The 16,067-nt window shown below is 49.6% G+C and overlaps 1 protein-coding gene across 1 annotated transcript in view; it reads left to right on the forward strand.

Annotated features, from left to right (window-relative positions):
- Positions 1-3: 3 nt before the first annotated feature.
- Positions 4-16,067, forward strand: part of SCD5 (stearoyl-CoA desaturase 5) — a 156,489-nt gene continuing 140,425 nt past the window's right edge. The window contains exon 1 of the mRNA XM_019466000.2: positions 4-530. Within this exon, the coding sequence (XP_019321545.1) occupies positions 302-530 (229 nt within the window). The 5' untranslated portion in view covers positions 4-301. The remainder of the gene's footprint in view (positions 531-16,067) is intronic.

The raw sequence follows: 16,067 nt of genomic DNA on the forward strand, positions 1-16,067 counted from the left end.
CCTCCCGCCCCCTGCGCTCGCCTCCTCTTCCTCGCAGCGGAGTTTGGCCCCAGCAGCCGCCGCGGTGATTCGCCAGCAACAGATGCCGGGCGCCCAGATTGGCATCCTTAGTCCCCGCTGAGCGCCCGAAGAAGAGGGCAGGAACCAGAGAAGGGCCGGGAAGGCGGGGACGGGAGTGCAGAGACCACCCCTCCCCAACCCCAAAAGGCAGAAGCCCCCGCCCCCACCGGAGAGCTCCGCGCCGGCCAAGCGCCTGCCTGCTGCCGCTGCCGCTGCCTCGGGCGCCCACCTCTCCCCAGCCATGCCCGGCCCGGCCGCCGACGCGAGGCAGGTCCCCTTCCGCAACGCCAAGGAGGAGATCCGTGCGAGGATCGAAGTCTCGGAGGGCGGCGGCGACCCGCAGAGACTGGGCGGGCGCGGGCAGCGGCAGATCGTCTGGAGGAACGTCGTCCTGATGAGCCTGCTCCACTTGGGGGCCGTGTACTCCCTGGCCCTTATCCCCAAAGCCAAGCTGCTCACCCTGCTCTGGGGTAAGTCCCGCCGGCGCCCCCTGTGCCCCGGGCGCCGTGGCGAGGCCACGGCGGGGCGCGCGGAGTTCCCGGCCGCCGCTCCGCTGCCGGTGGTGCGGGGAGCCCTGTCCGCACTCCGCTCGCTTCCCCCACGCGCCCGGCCCCTTTGCCCTGCAGTGGTCGGCCCTTGGGACGGGCTGCTGTCTCAGTCCAGGTCTTTGCAACTTCTCCCTTCTCCGCTGTCTGGCTAAGTAGGCGCATTTGCCGACTCTTGGTTGGAGAGCGGGAGGGACCCGGGGTCCGGTCGGTCCACCGCTGGGTGCAGAGGCGCGCCGAGGGACGTGCTGGGCGCCGGCTGGTCGAGGCTTCCGGGGAGGGAAGACGGGCGGGATTGTTGTGTCGTCCGTGCTGGTCCCTGGGGTCCTCCTATCTGCCGCCTTTCAGGTTCTCAGTCTCCTCCGCGGGCCGCGGACCTTGGGGCCGAGTTAAGGACAAGAAAGGGAGTGGAGGAAGGTGGAGAGACCCGGCATAGGAACGGTCTTGATTCTCGCGCGTGAGATGGATGAAACCAGTTTCCCTCCTGTCCCCGCAAGGCTCCTGCCTCTGCCCCCTCCGTGATCTGCTATGTCCAGTTGCACTTACACGGTCCCAGAAGTTTCTTGGCGAGCAAACCGAGACCTTGGCGAGATCGCTCTGTCGCCAGCACAGAGCTCTAACTGTGGCTGGGGAGAGCCTCCTCCAGGCCCTGTCTTATTCTGGCAGGTGCGGGGCTATCGCCGCATCTGTGACTCTCCCACCGCCGTTCTTCCTAGCCAACCCCCCCCCCCCCCCCACCCCGTCCTTGTTGGCAGGGGAGGGAGCCCAAGAGTGGACCTGGTCACCCACCCACTCCTTGATCTCCTGGGCCCCTGAAACTCAGTGCCTGCCTTACACGACCCAAGTTGCTGGCCTCTGAACCACCTGGCAGACCCCTCTGGCCCCAGTAATGGGTTTTGACTTCAATCACCTCAGGGGCAATAGCCAGGACAGAAGGTGCAGGCATTGATATCCCAGGCTGAGAACTTGATGAAGTTATCCAAGAAGCCCTTTCAGCTCCCATTTCGGGCATCTCCAAGGATCAGGGGCAGGAGAAGCACAACCTGCTTTTATTTCCAGAGGGGAAAAGGAAGGAAGAAAATAAGAAGACTTCTTTCTGCAAAGCTTATTTGGTACAGTGCCAGCTTCAGATGCCGAGCTTGATAAAGGGCCACTCTGGTTGCAAGCCTTCCCTTGAAACCCTATAGCCCCTGTTGGAAGTGAACCCATCTAGAATGGTGTAACTCTTAGGGGGTGTGACTGAGAGAGGGGTGGTGAGAGGGGGGTCTTTGGCAATCCATGGAGCCTTTTCTCCCCCCTTTAAGTAAGCTCCACACCCAATGCACGCCCTCAAACTCACTACCAGGGGTCAAGAGCCACTTACTCCAACTGAGCCAGCCAGATGCTCCATGAAGCCTTTTGAAGTTCAGTAAAAGCCCTTGGCAACCCCCTGCTCATGCCTTCCCCAGTCAGTGCACCTCCTCAGTTCCTTCTTTTTCTTTCTTTCTTTCTTTCTTTCTTTCTTTCTTTCTTTCTTTCTTTCTTTCTTTCTTTCTTTCTTTCTTTCTTTCTTTCTAAAGTGAGCAAGCAGGGGAAGGGCAGAAGAGAGAGGGAGAGAGAGAATCACAAGCAGGCGCCATGCTCAGCTGGACTGGGGGTTAGACCTCAACCCCATGAGATCATGACCTGAGCTGAAATAAGAATTGGATGCTTAAGGGGCGCCTGGGTGGCGCAGTCGGTTAAGCGTCCGACTTCAGCCAGGTCACGATCTCGCGGTCCGTGAGTTCGAGCCCCGCGTCAGGCTCTGGGCTGATGGCTCAGAGCCTGGAGCCTGTTTCCGATTCTGTGTCTCCCTCTCTCTCTGCCCCTCCCCCGTTCATGCTTTGTCTCTCTCTGTCCCAAAAATAAATAAAAAACGTTGAAAAAAAAAAAAAAAAAAAGAATTGGATGCTTAACCAACTGAGCCACCCAGGCACCCTGTACCTCCTCAATTCTGTGTCCTTTCCACCATCATCTTTGTGATCATGTATTGGTTTAATTCTCTATCCTCCTTCATCCCTTATCTCCAAGTGACTAGATTGTAAGATGCTCAGCCATTGCTTCGTGAACATACCCCCCACACTGCCATTTAAAGCCCTTACAGCCCCAGAGCCTCTGTGGAGCTCCTCTCTCCCTTTCCAGTGGTTCAGATTGTGCCATTGGACTTCAGAGTCCACCTGCCTCCAGGGGATTAAAGCTTAGTCTTAACAGCTGCAGTGTCAGAGAGAGCTCAGAGAGAAGTGAGCACTTAAAACATTTCCTTACATACCCGGAGCTCCGGAGGACCCACAGGCTCTACCCCCTACAGCCCCCAAGGCCTGCTGACCCTGGCACCCCACCAGGAGCCACAAGGACATGGCCTTCTCTCCAGGCTTGCCAAGTCACTTCTGCCTTTTCTAGGCTCTTCTCTGTAGTGAAGACAGAATCTTTGTTTCTGAACGACCTTGGCCGGAAGATGCCTCCCTCAGCCCCAAACTCCTTCAGCTTCCCCAGAAAAGCCAACACACTGCAGGAATCTGGTTTCCCTCTGTGGGTGATGTTGCCAACCCCATTCTTGTACCTTCCTGCATTGTCTTCTGCCTTAGCTACCTTTCATCAGCTCGGTTCTCTGAATCTTGATTCTCTCCCTACCTGTGCTTCATTGCATCACTAGAAAGAGAGAGAGAGAGAGAGAGAGAGAGAGAGAGAGAGAGAGAGAAACAGAAAGAAAAAGAGAAGGAGGGAGTGAGGGAGAGAGAAGGATGGGGGGGAGAGAGAAAGAAAAGAAAAAAAGAGCATATAGTGGTGGCTGTTGTGGTTTCACAGTCCAAAATTTTGACTTAGAAACATTCTAAACAAATGAATCTTATCTGATGGACATTTTGTGAGAGAAGAAGGAGAGACAGAGATGAGCTAAGATTTGTTGTGCTGATCACTATGATAGATAGGGTTATTTTCAGTGAAAGCCCTGGGGTCTTGAGCCACAAATTTCCCCCACTGGATACCCTGTTTCACCCACTTCTGCTACTGGCTCTATCCAGCTTTAGGACTGAGTTCATGCACTAACGGGCTGCTCATCTGCTTCAGGGACCTAAGTTGTCAAGGAAATTGGCTTAGCCCATCCATTGCTTGCCACCCTTCATCCCAGGTGAGGTTGCCCTGGGAACAAGAGGCATTGATGCAATGCACCCAGCAGAGACTGTGTGTTAGGTGTGCAGCGTGATTTGTGGAGTGGGAGAATGTCCTCCATGAAAGGTCCATCCAGTTATCCTGCCCAGCCTCCTCTGTTGCCTAGCCCCCTACCCTTTTATGACTTTCCTTGGGACCAGAGCGAGTTGTTTCCCTTCTTCTCCTTGCAGTTTCCTAAGTGGGCAGCCTACCAGAACAGAATGCTCTTGGTGCCACAGGTCCTGAGGGATGAGTTAACAAGTTGATTCAAGGACAGAACACAAACTCCAACTGAGTTGGAGAAAAATCTTCACCTGCAGGGCTGAGCTCACAAAAGTGCCTGCTTTGAGAGTTTTTGGCCAAAGGCGCAGTTAGTCCACGCCCTGAGTCCCAACATGAGTGGGACAGAAGAGTGAGTGGCAGGAGTCATGGTATTAAGACTCCCGGGCTCCTTTCCAGAAGGCTTTGGCTTCGCCTGTCTCCGGGCATTCTGCTGTTGGTTTCCAGAAATGTCAGGGAGTTTTCTGGTTTCTCTCTAAGTGTCACTGAGTCCCCTAAGTGTGTTTCATGGTGACATCATAGCTTTTGTGTCCTCTTGGGACAACTTCAGTGGAAGTATGAGGCATGCGAACAGTAATTAGCCCTGTAACCCTGCTCCCTTCCTCCATCCAGTCCTGGGGCAAACCATTGAGGCTATTCCGGATTCCCTGGTGCCCTTGCTGGAGCTTCTGGACTCTCTGAAGTGGGGTTTAGCCTATGGGGAGGAAGCTAACCTATGGGGGGGGGGGGAAGCTGGGAGGGGGCAGGGATTAACAAAGCACTCCGGGCGCGGGGAGCATTGGGAGAGGCTGGGGTTTGGAGACTGCTGGTCCACCAATCAAATTCTGTGCAATTCCGAGACTTGCCCAAAGATGAGCTGTCTTCTGTCAGGCATTGAGTAACCTCACTCCAGGACTTGGGATCCTCTTGATGTCTTTGTTGGGTTGTGCTTCTTTTTCTATCAAGTCCCTACAGTTGTCACAGAGCCCCAAGAAGGTGTGACTTCAGACTTCTGGCTTGCCTCCATATTTTCTAGGGGGAGTGTGTCTCCGGAGAGAGAGACATATCTGAGCAAGAATCCTTGCTTTCCTACTTACCAGCTACATGATCTTGGACAAATTAACATCTCTAAACTCCAGTTTTCACACCTGTAAAATGGGTATATTAATACCTCTTGCTCTAAATTTGAGAGGCGTGTAAATCATAGCATGGTACCTTGCTCTTGGTTGGTGTTCAATAATTATTAGCTGCCATTATTATTGGTCCTGATATTGGCTCTTTTTCTTTAATAGAAGGGAAAAAGGTCCTCCTACAGCACAATGAATTCTGCAATGCTGGCACAGAACTTGGTTTTGTTGCCTCTCTTGTATGGAAAAGAGTGCTTTGGCTTTGGAAACAAAGGTTCTTTCTCAAAATTCCCAAAGAGAAATGAACACATCCCTTCTAGTCTTTCCTCCCTCCCCCATTCCCTTCTCTTTGATTCTGTCTTCCTTCTATTTTCCTCCAAAAGGTCACTATTCTGTAGATAAGAATCTTTTTGTTTAGCTGACAACTCACCTGGTCTTTGGTGTTTTCTTTAGGGTTTTTTGAGCACAGCCCAATCATTTCTAAATCTCTAACAAGTCTCAGTTTTGACTTGTGTTTTTTTTTCCTCCCATCCCGGTCTTCTTGAGTCATGTTAAAAAAAAACCAAAAACAAAAACAAAAAACTTTAATGCTCAATTAAACTACTAAAAAACGAAAAACGAAAAAGAATCTTCCTTTTTTTAAATCTGTAATTCCCAGCCCATTGTTGCAACTGTTGCATTTTTAATAAATGGGCAAGCTCTAAGAGCCTTACCCAAGGCTGGCGTGCAGCAAAACAGGAGAGAAGAGAGTCTGCTTTTGCTGGCTTAATAGTCCCGCCAAGTATAAATATAGGTTTGAGGTTAACATTATTAACTCAGTTTTTTCTAAAGCTGGTCAAGGTCCCTGCAGACTGTACTGTGATCTGGAAATGAGAAAGAGTGCTACAGAGTAGAAACCAGGGCTGGAATGAATGTGCTGCCCCTAGTTCAGCCTCATACATGTCCCCTTCCAGTTTGTGAGCCTCGGCTTCCTTGTCTGTGAAAGGGGGGTGGTGATACTGAGCTGAAAGTTGTTTTCAGAACTGGGGCACATAGGAAAGTGCCTGCCAGAGAGTAGACACTCAGTGCTGCCTGCTGTTATTACCTCCCACGATGGGGGCCTGTGTCATGAAATCTGCACTGGCTGCATCGTTTGTCTAGGACTTGGAGCACTTGGGGCTCAAATGTAAAAAGCACATCCTTTATTTATTTATTTTAAAGTTGTTTTAATGTTTATTTTTGAGAGAGAGAGAGAGAGAGAGAGAGAGAGAGAGAGATGGAGCGCACAAGGAGGGGAGGAGCAGAGAGAGAGGGAGACACAGATTCCAAAGCAGGCTCCAGGCTCCGAGCTGTCAGCACAGAGTCTGACGCGGGGCTCAAACCCATGAACTGCGAGATCATGACCTAAGCCGAAGTGGGATGCTTAACCCACTGAGCCACCCAAGCGCTCCAAGGCACAGCCTTTAAATCCAAATGTTCCATCATGACCTTGCTGTAACATTTTTGTTCTTGCCTTGTCTAGTTTTGTGTATGATATAAAATTATAATAATTGCCTGGAAAAGCCATTGATCGATTTACAAAAGGATGACATAGCCATGGTTAGGATTTCGCAAAACACAGTGATGTCTTTGGGTGACATTATTCTCAATGAGTGTGTATTTTGACATTCTTTAGTTTCTGGCATGCAGTCTACCTGTCCCTGCTGTCTCATGTATGGTTTCTTAGCCCTGAGGTTAAGAGTATGGGCTTTGGAGTGAGGGTCTGGGATCAAAACCCAGCCCCCAGGGGCACCTGGATGGCTCAGTTGGTTGAGTGTCTGACTTTTAGTTTGTGCTCAGCTCATGATCTCACAGTTTGTGGGTTCAAGCCCTGCGTTGTGCTCTGTGCTGACAGTGCAGAGCCTGCTTGGGATTCTTTCTCTCTTTCCCCCTCTCTCTCTGCTCCTACCAGCCCTAAAAATAAATAAATAAACTTAAAGAAAAAAGCCTCCCAAGTTCAGCCTTGGGCAGATGACTACCTTCCCGAACCTTAGTGTCCCCAGGTGAGCAGTGAGGTTAATTACTAGGTCAACAGTATTGCAGCTGGAGGGAAATGAAACAATGCAGTAAAGAACTTGGCCTGACCTGTGATGAGCACAGGGTGATGTGTGAAAGTGTTGAATCAGGGGTGCCTGTCATGATCTCACAGTTTGTGGGTTTGAGCCCCACGTCGGGCTAGCTGATAGCTTGGAGCCTGGAGCCTGCTTTGGATCCTCTGTCCCCTTCTCTCTCTGCCCCTCCCTCCCTCTCTCTCTCTCTCTCTCTCTCTCTCTCAAAAATAAATAAACATTAAAAATTTTTAAAAAAGAAAGTGTTGAATCACTATATTGTGTACCTGAAACTAATATAACGTTGTATATTAACTACTGGAGTTAAAAAAAAAACAAAAAGAAAAAGAAAAAGAAAAAAAGAACTTGGCCTGCAAGCAGCACAGAGGAAATGTTATCCCTGTGCCTGGGCCCACATTCCCTTACTGCTTCCCTTCTCTCCTTCCCTCTGTTTAGCTCATCCTTTGGAGGCTGGGCCTTGTTCCAGCACCCTCATTGTCAGAAAGCCTTGGTCATGGGGTCAAGGCTGTTGCCTCTGATTTTATTTCGTCAGGTAATGGGGTGGTGGCCCCACAATAGGTACCAGCTGGGTCCCCCCCCAGAAATGCCCATCCTTCGTTCATTATGTGTGCCAGTGGCCACGAGAGAGGTCCTCACAGTTGTACATGCAGTCACATACTCATCCATGCATGAATTCATTCATTTTTTTCCATTCCAGTGATTGTCAAAACAGGCTGCACATCAGAATCACTTGGGGATCCTTTGCAATTTTTGGAAGCCTCAGCCCTCACCCAGACCTACTGAATTGGAATCTCTAGGAGTGATGCCCTGGCTTCTTCCTCCCCTCCCTTCCCCTCCCCTGCCCTTCTCTTCATTTCCATTCGGATATTTCTGATGCACAGCTGGGCTGAGAACCATTATTTAATTCCCTTGCTGGATAATGTTTATGACTCACCCATTACCTACCAGGCGTTGGCTCTATCCCTGGCTTCATGGCACTTAGAGGCCAACTGGAGAGACGGACAGGTGCACCGTATGCCAAGGCAGCATTAGTTACAGAGTGCTGGCCTGGGGAAGCTGGGGAGGCTCCCCGCAGGAAGAGATGGCTGCACTGAGCCTGGCAGGAGGCCCGAGGCTGGGGCTGGCTGGTGGAGGGGTTTGGGTGAGATGGCATTGGGGGGGGGGTGGGGAGAGACAGAGAAGGCCGGTTCAAGGACCTGATGGTCCAGTGAGGCTGGAGGTGGTCAGGGGCCAGATGCAGGGCAAGGAAGATTCCTGGGGACTAGCAGGATGGGGCATGTGGAGAGGCTGCCCTCAACCTCTCCCTGACTCTCGCCTTCTCCTCTCAGCCCATCACATGCACCAACAATTCCTGCTATGATCGAATGGTCTGGAGTGAAATTTTTTGGCCAGACACTTGCCGGTGGGATAAGTGAGTCTGAAGTTTTCCAGGAAAGACCCTGGGGCAGCCACCTAGAGCAGGTGGGCAGTGGAGCACGGCTGGCCCTCAGGCTGTCCAGAGCTGAGGGGAGGCAAGGAATAACATCTCGGCTGGGCATCTGATTTCACAGACTCAAAGGTACTGTTCCGAGACTCGTTTACGAAAACGCCTGAGTACAAGAGTACAGGCAAACCAGACCCAGCGTGCCATATTCCACTCCCCTCCCTGTTCTCTACTCTTCCTTGTTTCTGGAAGATGCATATGTATGGGGGTGGGGGACGGTGTCCTTGCCTCACTTTCTCCCTTGAAGGCGAGTTTAAACGGCTGGTTCTCACTAGCCCTCATTTCAGGTTAGTCCTCTTTCCGACATCCTGCTCCCCATTTCGCAGCTTACTAGGATAGGTTAGAGGGCTCTGTGGGCCAGCAGCAGGGTCACCAGGGGCTTGTTAGAAATAAAGTCTTTGGGGCCCCTGATGGCTCAGTCAGTTAAGCATCTGACTTCAGCTCAGGTCATGATCTCATGGTTTGTGAATCTGAGCGCCGTGTCGGGTGAGCCCTGCTTCTCCCCACCACCCCCTGCCCTTCGTGGGATTCTCTGTCTCTCTGTCCCTCACTCACTTATATCCTCTCTCAAAAAAAGAAAGAAAGACAGCTGTTCAGACCCCATTCCGGACCTACTGAGTCAGGACCTGCCTCTTTTTCTTTTTAATTTTTTTTTAATGTTTATTTATTTTTGAGAGAGAGAGAGAGCGAGCACAAGTGGGGAGGGGCAGAGAGAGAGGGAGACACAGAATCTGAAGCAGGCTCCAGGCTCTCGGCTGTCAGCACAGAGCCTGACACAGGGCTCGAACCCATGAACCGTGAGATCATGACCTGAGCTCAAGTCGGACCGACTGAGCCACTCAGGTGCCCCAGGACCTGCCTCTTAATAAGATGTCCAGGTGATTCATCTCCACGCTACAGTTAGAGAAGTGCACCCTTAAGTGCAGCCACAGGCTGAATGTCCAGAGGAGCCGGATGGACGTGAGTGGGATTTGCCAGCTCTTCCTTCTTCCTTTTAATGGCCTCCTCCCCTCACCCTCTCCTCCTCCCCTTCTGCCTCCTTGTAGCTTATTTTAGAATATGTCAGGATCCTGCTTCTCTTGCCAACAAAAGGCTGTTGCTAAAATCTTTCAGCCGGCAGAAGCAATGTTTAATTCATGGGCTAGGAAATTAATTTTATTTTCATGAACAGAACTGGGGAAAAATAACAGGAAGGCTCTGTGCACAGCCCTTGGGGATTCAGCTTGTCTATTTAACAGATGAACTGGTAAAGGTGAAGAGGCCTCAGGGGAGGGCTGTCTTCCACAAAATTATGAAGTAAATCGGATCAGTTAGGATGCTTTTGGCCACAGCACAAAAACTCAAGTTTAAGTGGCTTAAATGATAAGGAAAATTTCTAATTTCAACTGATAATAAATCCTGAGGTAGGGTACTTCTGAGGTAGGGCACTCCTGTCATCAAAGGGCAGGTTTTATTTCTGCCACAGTGGCCATGTCAAATTTAGTTTTCCTCGTGGTTACAAGATGGCTGCCAGAGTGCCAGGCAGCACATGGAGTTACAATGTCCTACAGAAGAAGAAAGAGGATGTCCCTTCCTGATGTCTCAACAGAGAGATCTTTCCCGGGCACCTCACACCTGATGTCTCCTCCAGTCTCACTTGCAGGATTGTGTCCCAAGTCCCTTGTTAAGCCAGTCATTGGCAGAGGATTACTCAAGGTTGGCCACCAAGCCACATGTGGTAGGGGTAGAAGGAGTGGGGATTAAGAGGCAAGCAAGATCCAGGCCCTGCTCGAAGGAAGAAGATGGCTTGGCTGCTCGGACAGCCAACACCTCTACTCCAGGGACTTCCTTCACCCTCTGTCTTGACTTTCCCTCTTTGGTGTCACCTCCATTCCCTGCAAAGGCTCTGGTTTCATATGGTAGCCTTTTTCTCTCTCCTCTGTTTCCCACCCCCTGAACTTTTCTCAAATCCTGCTGTCATTACAGTGATTTGTAAAAGTCTGCCTTTTCTGTGAGGCTCTGACCTCTTCCATGACACCCCTGCCTCCCCAGGACCAGGCACACAGCCTCTGCTCACATATCAGTGTTGGGTGAATGGATGAAGGAGTAAATGAAGGAGTTTAAGCACTGTGTGGCCTTTCCTTCTAACAGAAGATAAAGTTTTATCCTTTAACTTTAAAAATGTCTTTTTCCCCAGGGGCGCCTGGGTGGCTCAGTTGGTTAAGTGTCCGACTCTTGATTTCAGTTCAGGTCTTGATCTCACGGTTCGCGGGTTCGAGCCCTGCATTTGGCTCTGCGCTGACAGTGCAGAGCCTGCTTGGGATTTTCTGTCTCCCCCTCTCTCTGCCCCTCCCTGCTTCTGCTCTCTTTCTCTCAAAATAAATAAATAAAAATACATGTTTTTTCCTCTTGGCGCCTGGGTGGCTCAATCAGTTGAGCATCGGACTCTTGATTTCGGCTCAGGTCATGATCTCACGGTTTGTGAGTTTGAACCCTGCCTCAGGCTCTGCGCTGACAGCGCGAAGCCTGCTTGGAATTCTCTCCCCACCCCCTCCCTCTCTGCCCTTCCCCTGTTTGTGTGCTCACACGCGCGTGTGCACGTGTGTTCTCTAAATAAACAAACTTTTTAAAAAAATTCTTTTTCCCTTGTTAGAGAACTTTCCATGTGATTTGGGGGTAAGGATTGTGAAGCAAGAAGCCTTTCTCAATGCCCCAGAAGTCAGCCTGTCCCCCTGTACGTGTGTCCGTGCAGTGAGTCACCCAGACCTCACTAGGAACTCGCAGAGCTCTCTGTTGCTGTGCTGGATTTTTATGGGGGGTGAGGTGGGGCTGGGGAGATTTTCTCTGGGCATGGAATTGTTAAATCCCCCATGAGAGAACTGAATTAAAGAGAAGATGGAAAATGCGTGCTTTAGAATGTTTTTTTGTTTGTTGTTTGTTTTAATTTGAGAGAGAGAGAGAGAGAGAGAGAGAGAGAGAGAGAGAGAGAGAGAACATGAGCAGGGGAGAGATAGGGGGAGAGAGAGAGAAAAATCTTAGGTGGAGCCTGATGCAGGGCTTGATCCCAGGACTCTGGGATCTTGACCTGAGCCGAAATTAAGAGTCAGACCCTCAACCAACTGAGCCACCCAGGCGCCCATAGAATGTTTTTTAACCAAGGTTTTCCATGGTGACATACTTTCCCCTGAAAAGTAGTTTTCTTGGTTGGTTATTTTCTTCATCTTTCAGGTGATACAGAACCTCAGTGATGAAGTCATGTCCAGATTTCTGTTCTCTTGCTTCAGATTTTACTTAAAAGGGCCTTTAAAAGTCCACTTAACCTCACCCAGCAGGTACTTTGTATTTGCACAACCTAGAAAGAACTATCTTACATTTAAGGAGAAATTGCTCACTGTGGGATCAAGGAAACAAAGCCATAGCTTTTGGCTAGAGATTTTGGAAAACCATGTTTTAAAGTGCTCCTGGGGAGAATGTCTAGAGCAGGGATGCAGTGTAGCCATTGTATAAAACCCGCCGAACACTGCATGTGAAGTGCCTACTTAAGGTAAGTGCTCAATCGATGGTCTGCGGGTGGTTTTTGGATGTCTTAGAAGCTGTGTTAGAGGCTGGCTGGTCATTACTCTCCATACATGTAGGTGACCCTGATGTGGTAATCAAGGTCTTGTGGGATTGTGGACGTTTTCTGAGATTGCCCTTAAAGTGGGGGGAAAAATCCAATACCAATGGACTTGGAGATGAAATGGGACAAGAAAAGAGTTTAGAACTCAGGTTTAAATTTATTTTCTTCCTGTCATCCAACACTTGCAATTTGATTGCGTTGATTTTAGCTTGGTTCCCTGAAGAGACAATGGCTTGTAAGTGCGACCTGTCACTGGCACAAACCCTTACTGGGAGGGGCATAACCCCTGTACAGGGGCTGAACACCCTGCCGCAGGCACCCATCCGGGAAAAATAAGTAAATACTACATGAGGTCTGCCATTATGTTCACCTGCTAGGAAAAGACAGCTGTCTTATATTAAGTAAAATAATTCCTACAGGAAAAAAAAAAAAAAAAAAAGCGACCTGTGACCCAGATGGGAAGGTCACCTCCTTAGCATTCTCCACCTCATCATCAAAAAGCATTTATCAAGCAAGCGGCTAATTACTTATGGTCTTGAACCAGGCACTGTGTAAACCAAAACAAACCAAAACAAACAAAAACTAAGTTTCTACCCTCATACCTTTTATAATTCAGAGGGACAGCTGTGATTTTTCCCAGTACAGTAACCAACTTAATGTTCTCTCAGCTTGGGTATATAATGGAAAATACTGTTACTTCTTTAAAAGGCCCATGCATGAAATTACAAATAAATTTCTAAAATTTAACTGTTTCATGGAGTAGCTTGTCATTCACTCCTCTAATAAATATGTTCATGAGAAGCCTTCGCAGATGGTTACACCATAGCTCATCCCTATTCTCAGCCTATGACTCACTTGAGTGTCCCCGAAAGCATTTGTTTTGCCCTGAAGGCTCTATAAGCAAAAGGAGATGTTTATAGCAAGTGTGAACAATGCTCACATGTCTCCCCTCTCTGTCTCCCACCCCCAAATCCATTGTGTGGGGCTCAGTAGTTCTTGAGAAGTGGGCGAGTCATTTAACATTTTTGAGCTATACTCCAATTACTCCAGGGTCTTGACTCCATCCGACTCTCTGGGAAGAGTTAAGTCACTACCCTCTGAGTATAGACTGGATATGAACCCAAATTTAGAATACCCCCATGAAGATTGGAATAAACCACAGTTATTAGAGCTAAAATTCCTTCAGTTGGTATTCAGTTGGTATTCAATAAGTGTATACTATACTGAGTACTGGTGCCTTTTGTGGTACTCCTGGAACTCCCAACAATCCAGGAGCTTAAGGGTCAATGCCTGGCCCAGCTGCAGGGCTGAAAATCTCTGCCCATTCTGATTGGTTGGGCTGGTTGGTGCCATGTGGCCTGCCCAATATTTTCAATATTACCTCTGCATGTGCATCCTCTTGTTATATATCACATGATCTATATAATCTCTCACTTCTTTCTCACAATTCTATTCTAACTGAATGAGAACTTTAGAAAAATCAGTCTGTCGTTATGGTTTAAATTTATATCCCCCAAACCATGTAAATAAGGACAGGCGTTCAAGCCCAATGTAAATTCTGGAGTTTTAAGTAACTCACCTTTCCTAATAAAAAACTCCTTTCGGGGGCTCCTGGGTGGCTCAGTCCGTTAAGCGTCAGACTTCGGCCCAGGTCATGATCTCACAGTTTGTGAGTTCAGGCCTCATGTCAGGCTCTGTGCTGAGAGCCTGGAGCCTGCTTCAGATTCTGTGTCTCCCTCTCTTTCTGCCCCTCCCCCACTCATATTCTCTCCCTCTCTCTCTCTCTCTCTCTCTCTCTCTCTCTCAAAAAATAAAAATTAGAAAAAACCCTCCTTTCGTAATGAGGGCAATGTGTGTCTGAAAGGCGATTTTTCTTTTATTTTATAACTGCTTCTTTGTAAGATTTCTCCCCTAAAAAATATTAATTGTACCATCAGAAAAAAATAACATTGCCAAACTCAGATTGTGGAGTCATCTCCTTTCAGTGCTGGGGGTTGGCAGGACGAGACATGCAGGGCGGCACCACAAATCCAGGGGGCACCTCCCAGCTCATGCCTCACTGCCCACAATGTTGTAAATGGTGCTAGGCTCTCAGGCTAGCCTGCTGGTGCCCCTCAAGCCATACCCGGTACAAGGTACAGGGAATTGACTCCTACTCGCTGACACCCCCTACTGGCCTGGGATTTTTTTTTTCCATGTAACTTTTTGCTTTGATATGTGATGTCAGACACACTGAAGAGTTCTAAGAACAGTGCAGGGAACTCTGTATACTCCACCCAGACTCAACAATTTATGTCTTTCCTGTTCTTTCTTTATCATTTTCCATATGTGTATGTGTCCACATGTATGTGTGTGTTATTTCTCAGAGCCATTTGAGAAGACTTTGGAGGCATCATGCCCTTTTATCTCTAACTGCCTCAGCACGTATTTCCTACGCATGAGAAATATAACCACAGTACAGCTACCAAAACAAGGAATTTAACCTTAGCATTATCTCACCCACGGTGGATAGACAAATGTCATTAGGTCCTAGTAATGTCCTTTGTAGATTTCTTTTTTCCTTCGGATTAGATTGAAGCGAATTTCAGACACTTGTATGTATAAATATCAGAGTATTGAGTATTAGTTGGGGTAATTCTGACTACATCATCCACATGGAAAACCGAGGGAGCTACTCTTCCCCTACCTACTGCCCCAGCTCTCTGGGGGAAAGACAGCTTTGAGAGGCTGTTTTCAAAAGCAGAAAGGGGTAGAAAGTGAGACACAGGCATAGGAGATGGGCCTTTCAGTACTCTCTGTGTGGTGCTGCAGACTGTCTGCATTGGAGTCCTGTGAGTTGCTCACTGAATGTGCAGATTTGGGGGCTTTACCAGACCTGCAGAACCAGGACCTCTGGGAGCTGGACCCAGGGGTCTGCATTTAACAGGCACCACAGGTGGCCCTTACACCCTGTGGATTAGAGGTGCTGTCCCAGGGGCAGGTGGCCTGGGGGTGACGCACTTTAACATCGCATCCCCCTGCCTCAGAGTTGTCGTGTGGCCTCCCTATTGTATTGCTTGAAATTCCTCTAGCCCAAGATTCCTTAGGGTTGATAAGAGGCAGCATTTTAGGAATGTGAATAGCTTGCAGACAGCTTCCCCTAGGAATCCACACGTTCCTGTGAATTGCTTTCAGAACACGTCTAACATGGGTCAGACCGCCTAGGAGAGCTGGGTTTCTCCACTGGGAGCCTAGAGAGGAAGGAAGGCGGATATAGAGGATATCGTACCTGGAAGGCTTGGTGGGGGTGGAGCAGGCTTGTGTTGTGGGCCGGGGTGAGGACAGGTGCTTGGATCCTGCCTTAGGTGCCTGGGGGAAGAGCTGTTTGGAAGAGGTGAAGAAAACCCCTGGAGAAAGACCCAAACGGCCTTAGGCAGACACCTTCACCTGCAGGGGAGTGCCCCAAGCCTCCTTTTGTGGGGGCTCCTGTGAGGACTCAATTAGGTACAGCAGCGGCCTGCCCAGCATCAGTGCCCCTGCAGCCCCACCCCCACCTCAGGCACCGACCGCCATCACTCCCAGAACCAACAAGCACGTTGGGGCTGTGAGTCCACTGTACAGATATGTCTGGGTCGAGCACGCTTGTTCACTCCTCATACAGAGGCCACAGGAGCCCCGCAATAAGACCCCTTTCATCTCTGAGGGTCGGCAGCTTTACCATCATCATTTCCGGAAGAGCACACACTTCTCAGGTCCGTCATGCCCCTGCTTCTTGGCGGTTGGAGACAAGGTGCGGCTGTCCTGGGGCAAGACACGTGTTAGTGGACATCCTGGACCCAGGCTCCTCTGCTGCCTGAGATACAAGGCCCTTGGTAAAGGTTTCAGACCCACCAACAAATGAGAATGAGGGGGAAAGACACTGGGCTCCCGATGTTAACAGTGCACCTGAGGGGGGCCGAGGGGTTAATCCTAACCTGCATCCTG

The sequence above is a fragment of the Panthera pardus genome, unplaced genomic scaffold (assembly GCF_024362965.1).
Source record: "Panthera pardus isolate Hobbes unplaced genomic scaffold, ASM2436296v1 HiC_scaffold_13, whole genome shotgun sequence".
NCBI lineage: Eukaryota > Metazoa > Chordata > Mammalia > Carnivora > Felidae > Panthera > Panthera pardus.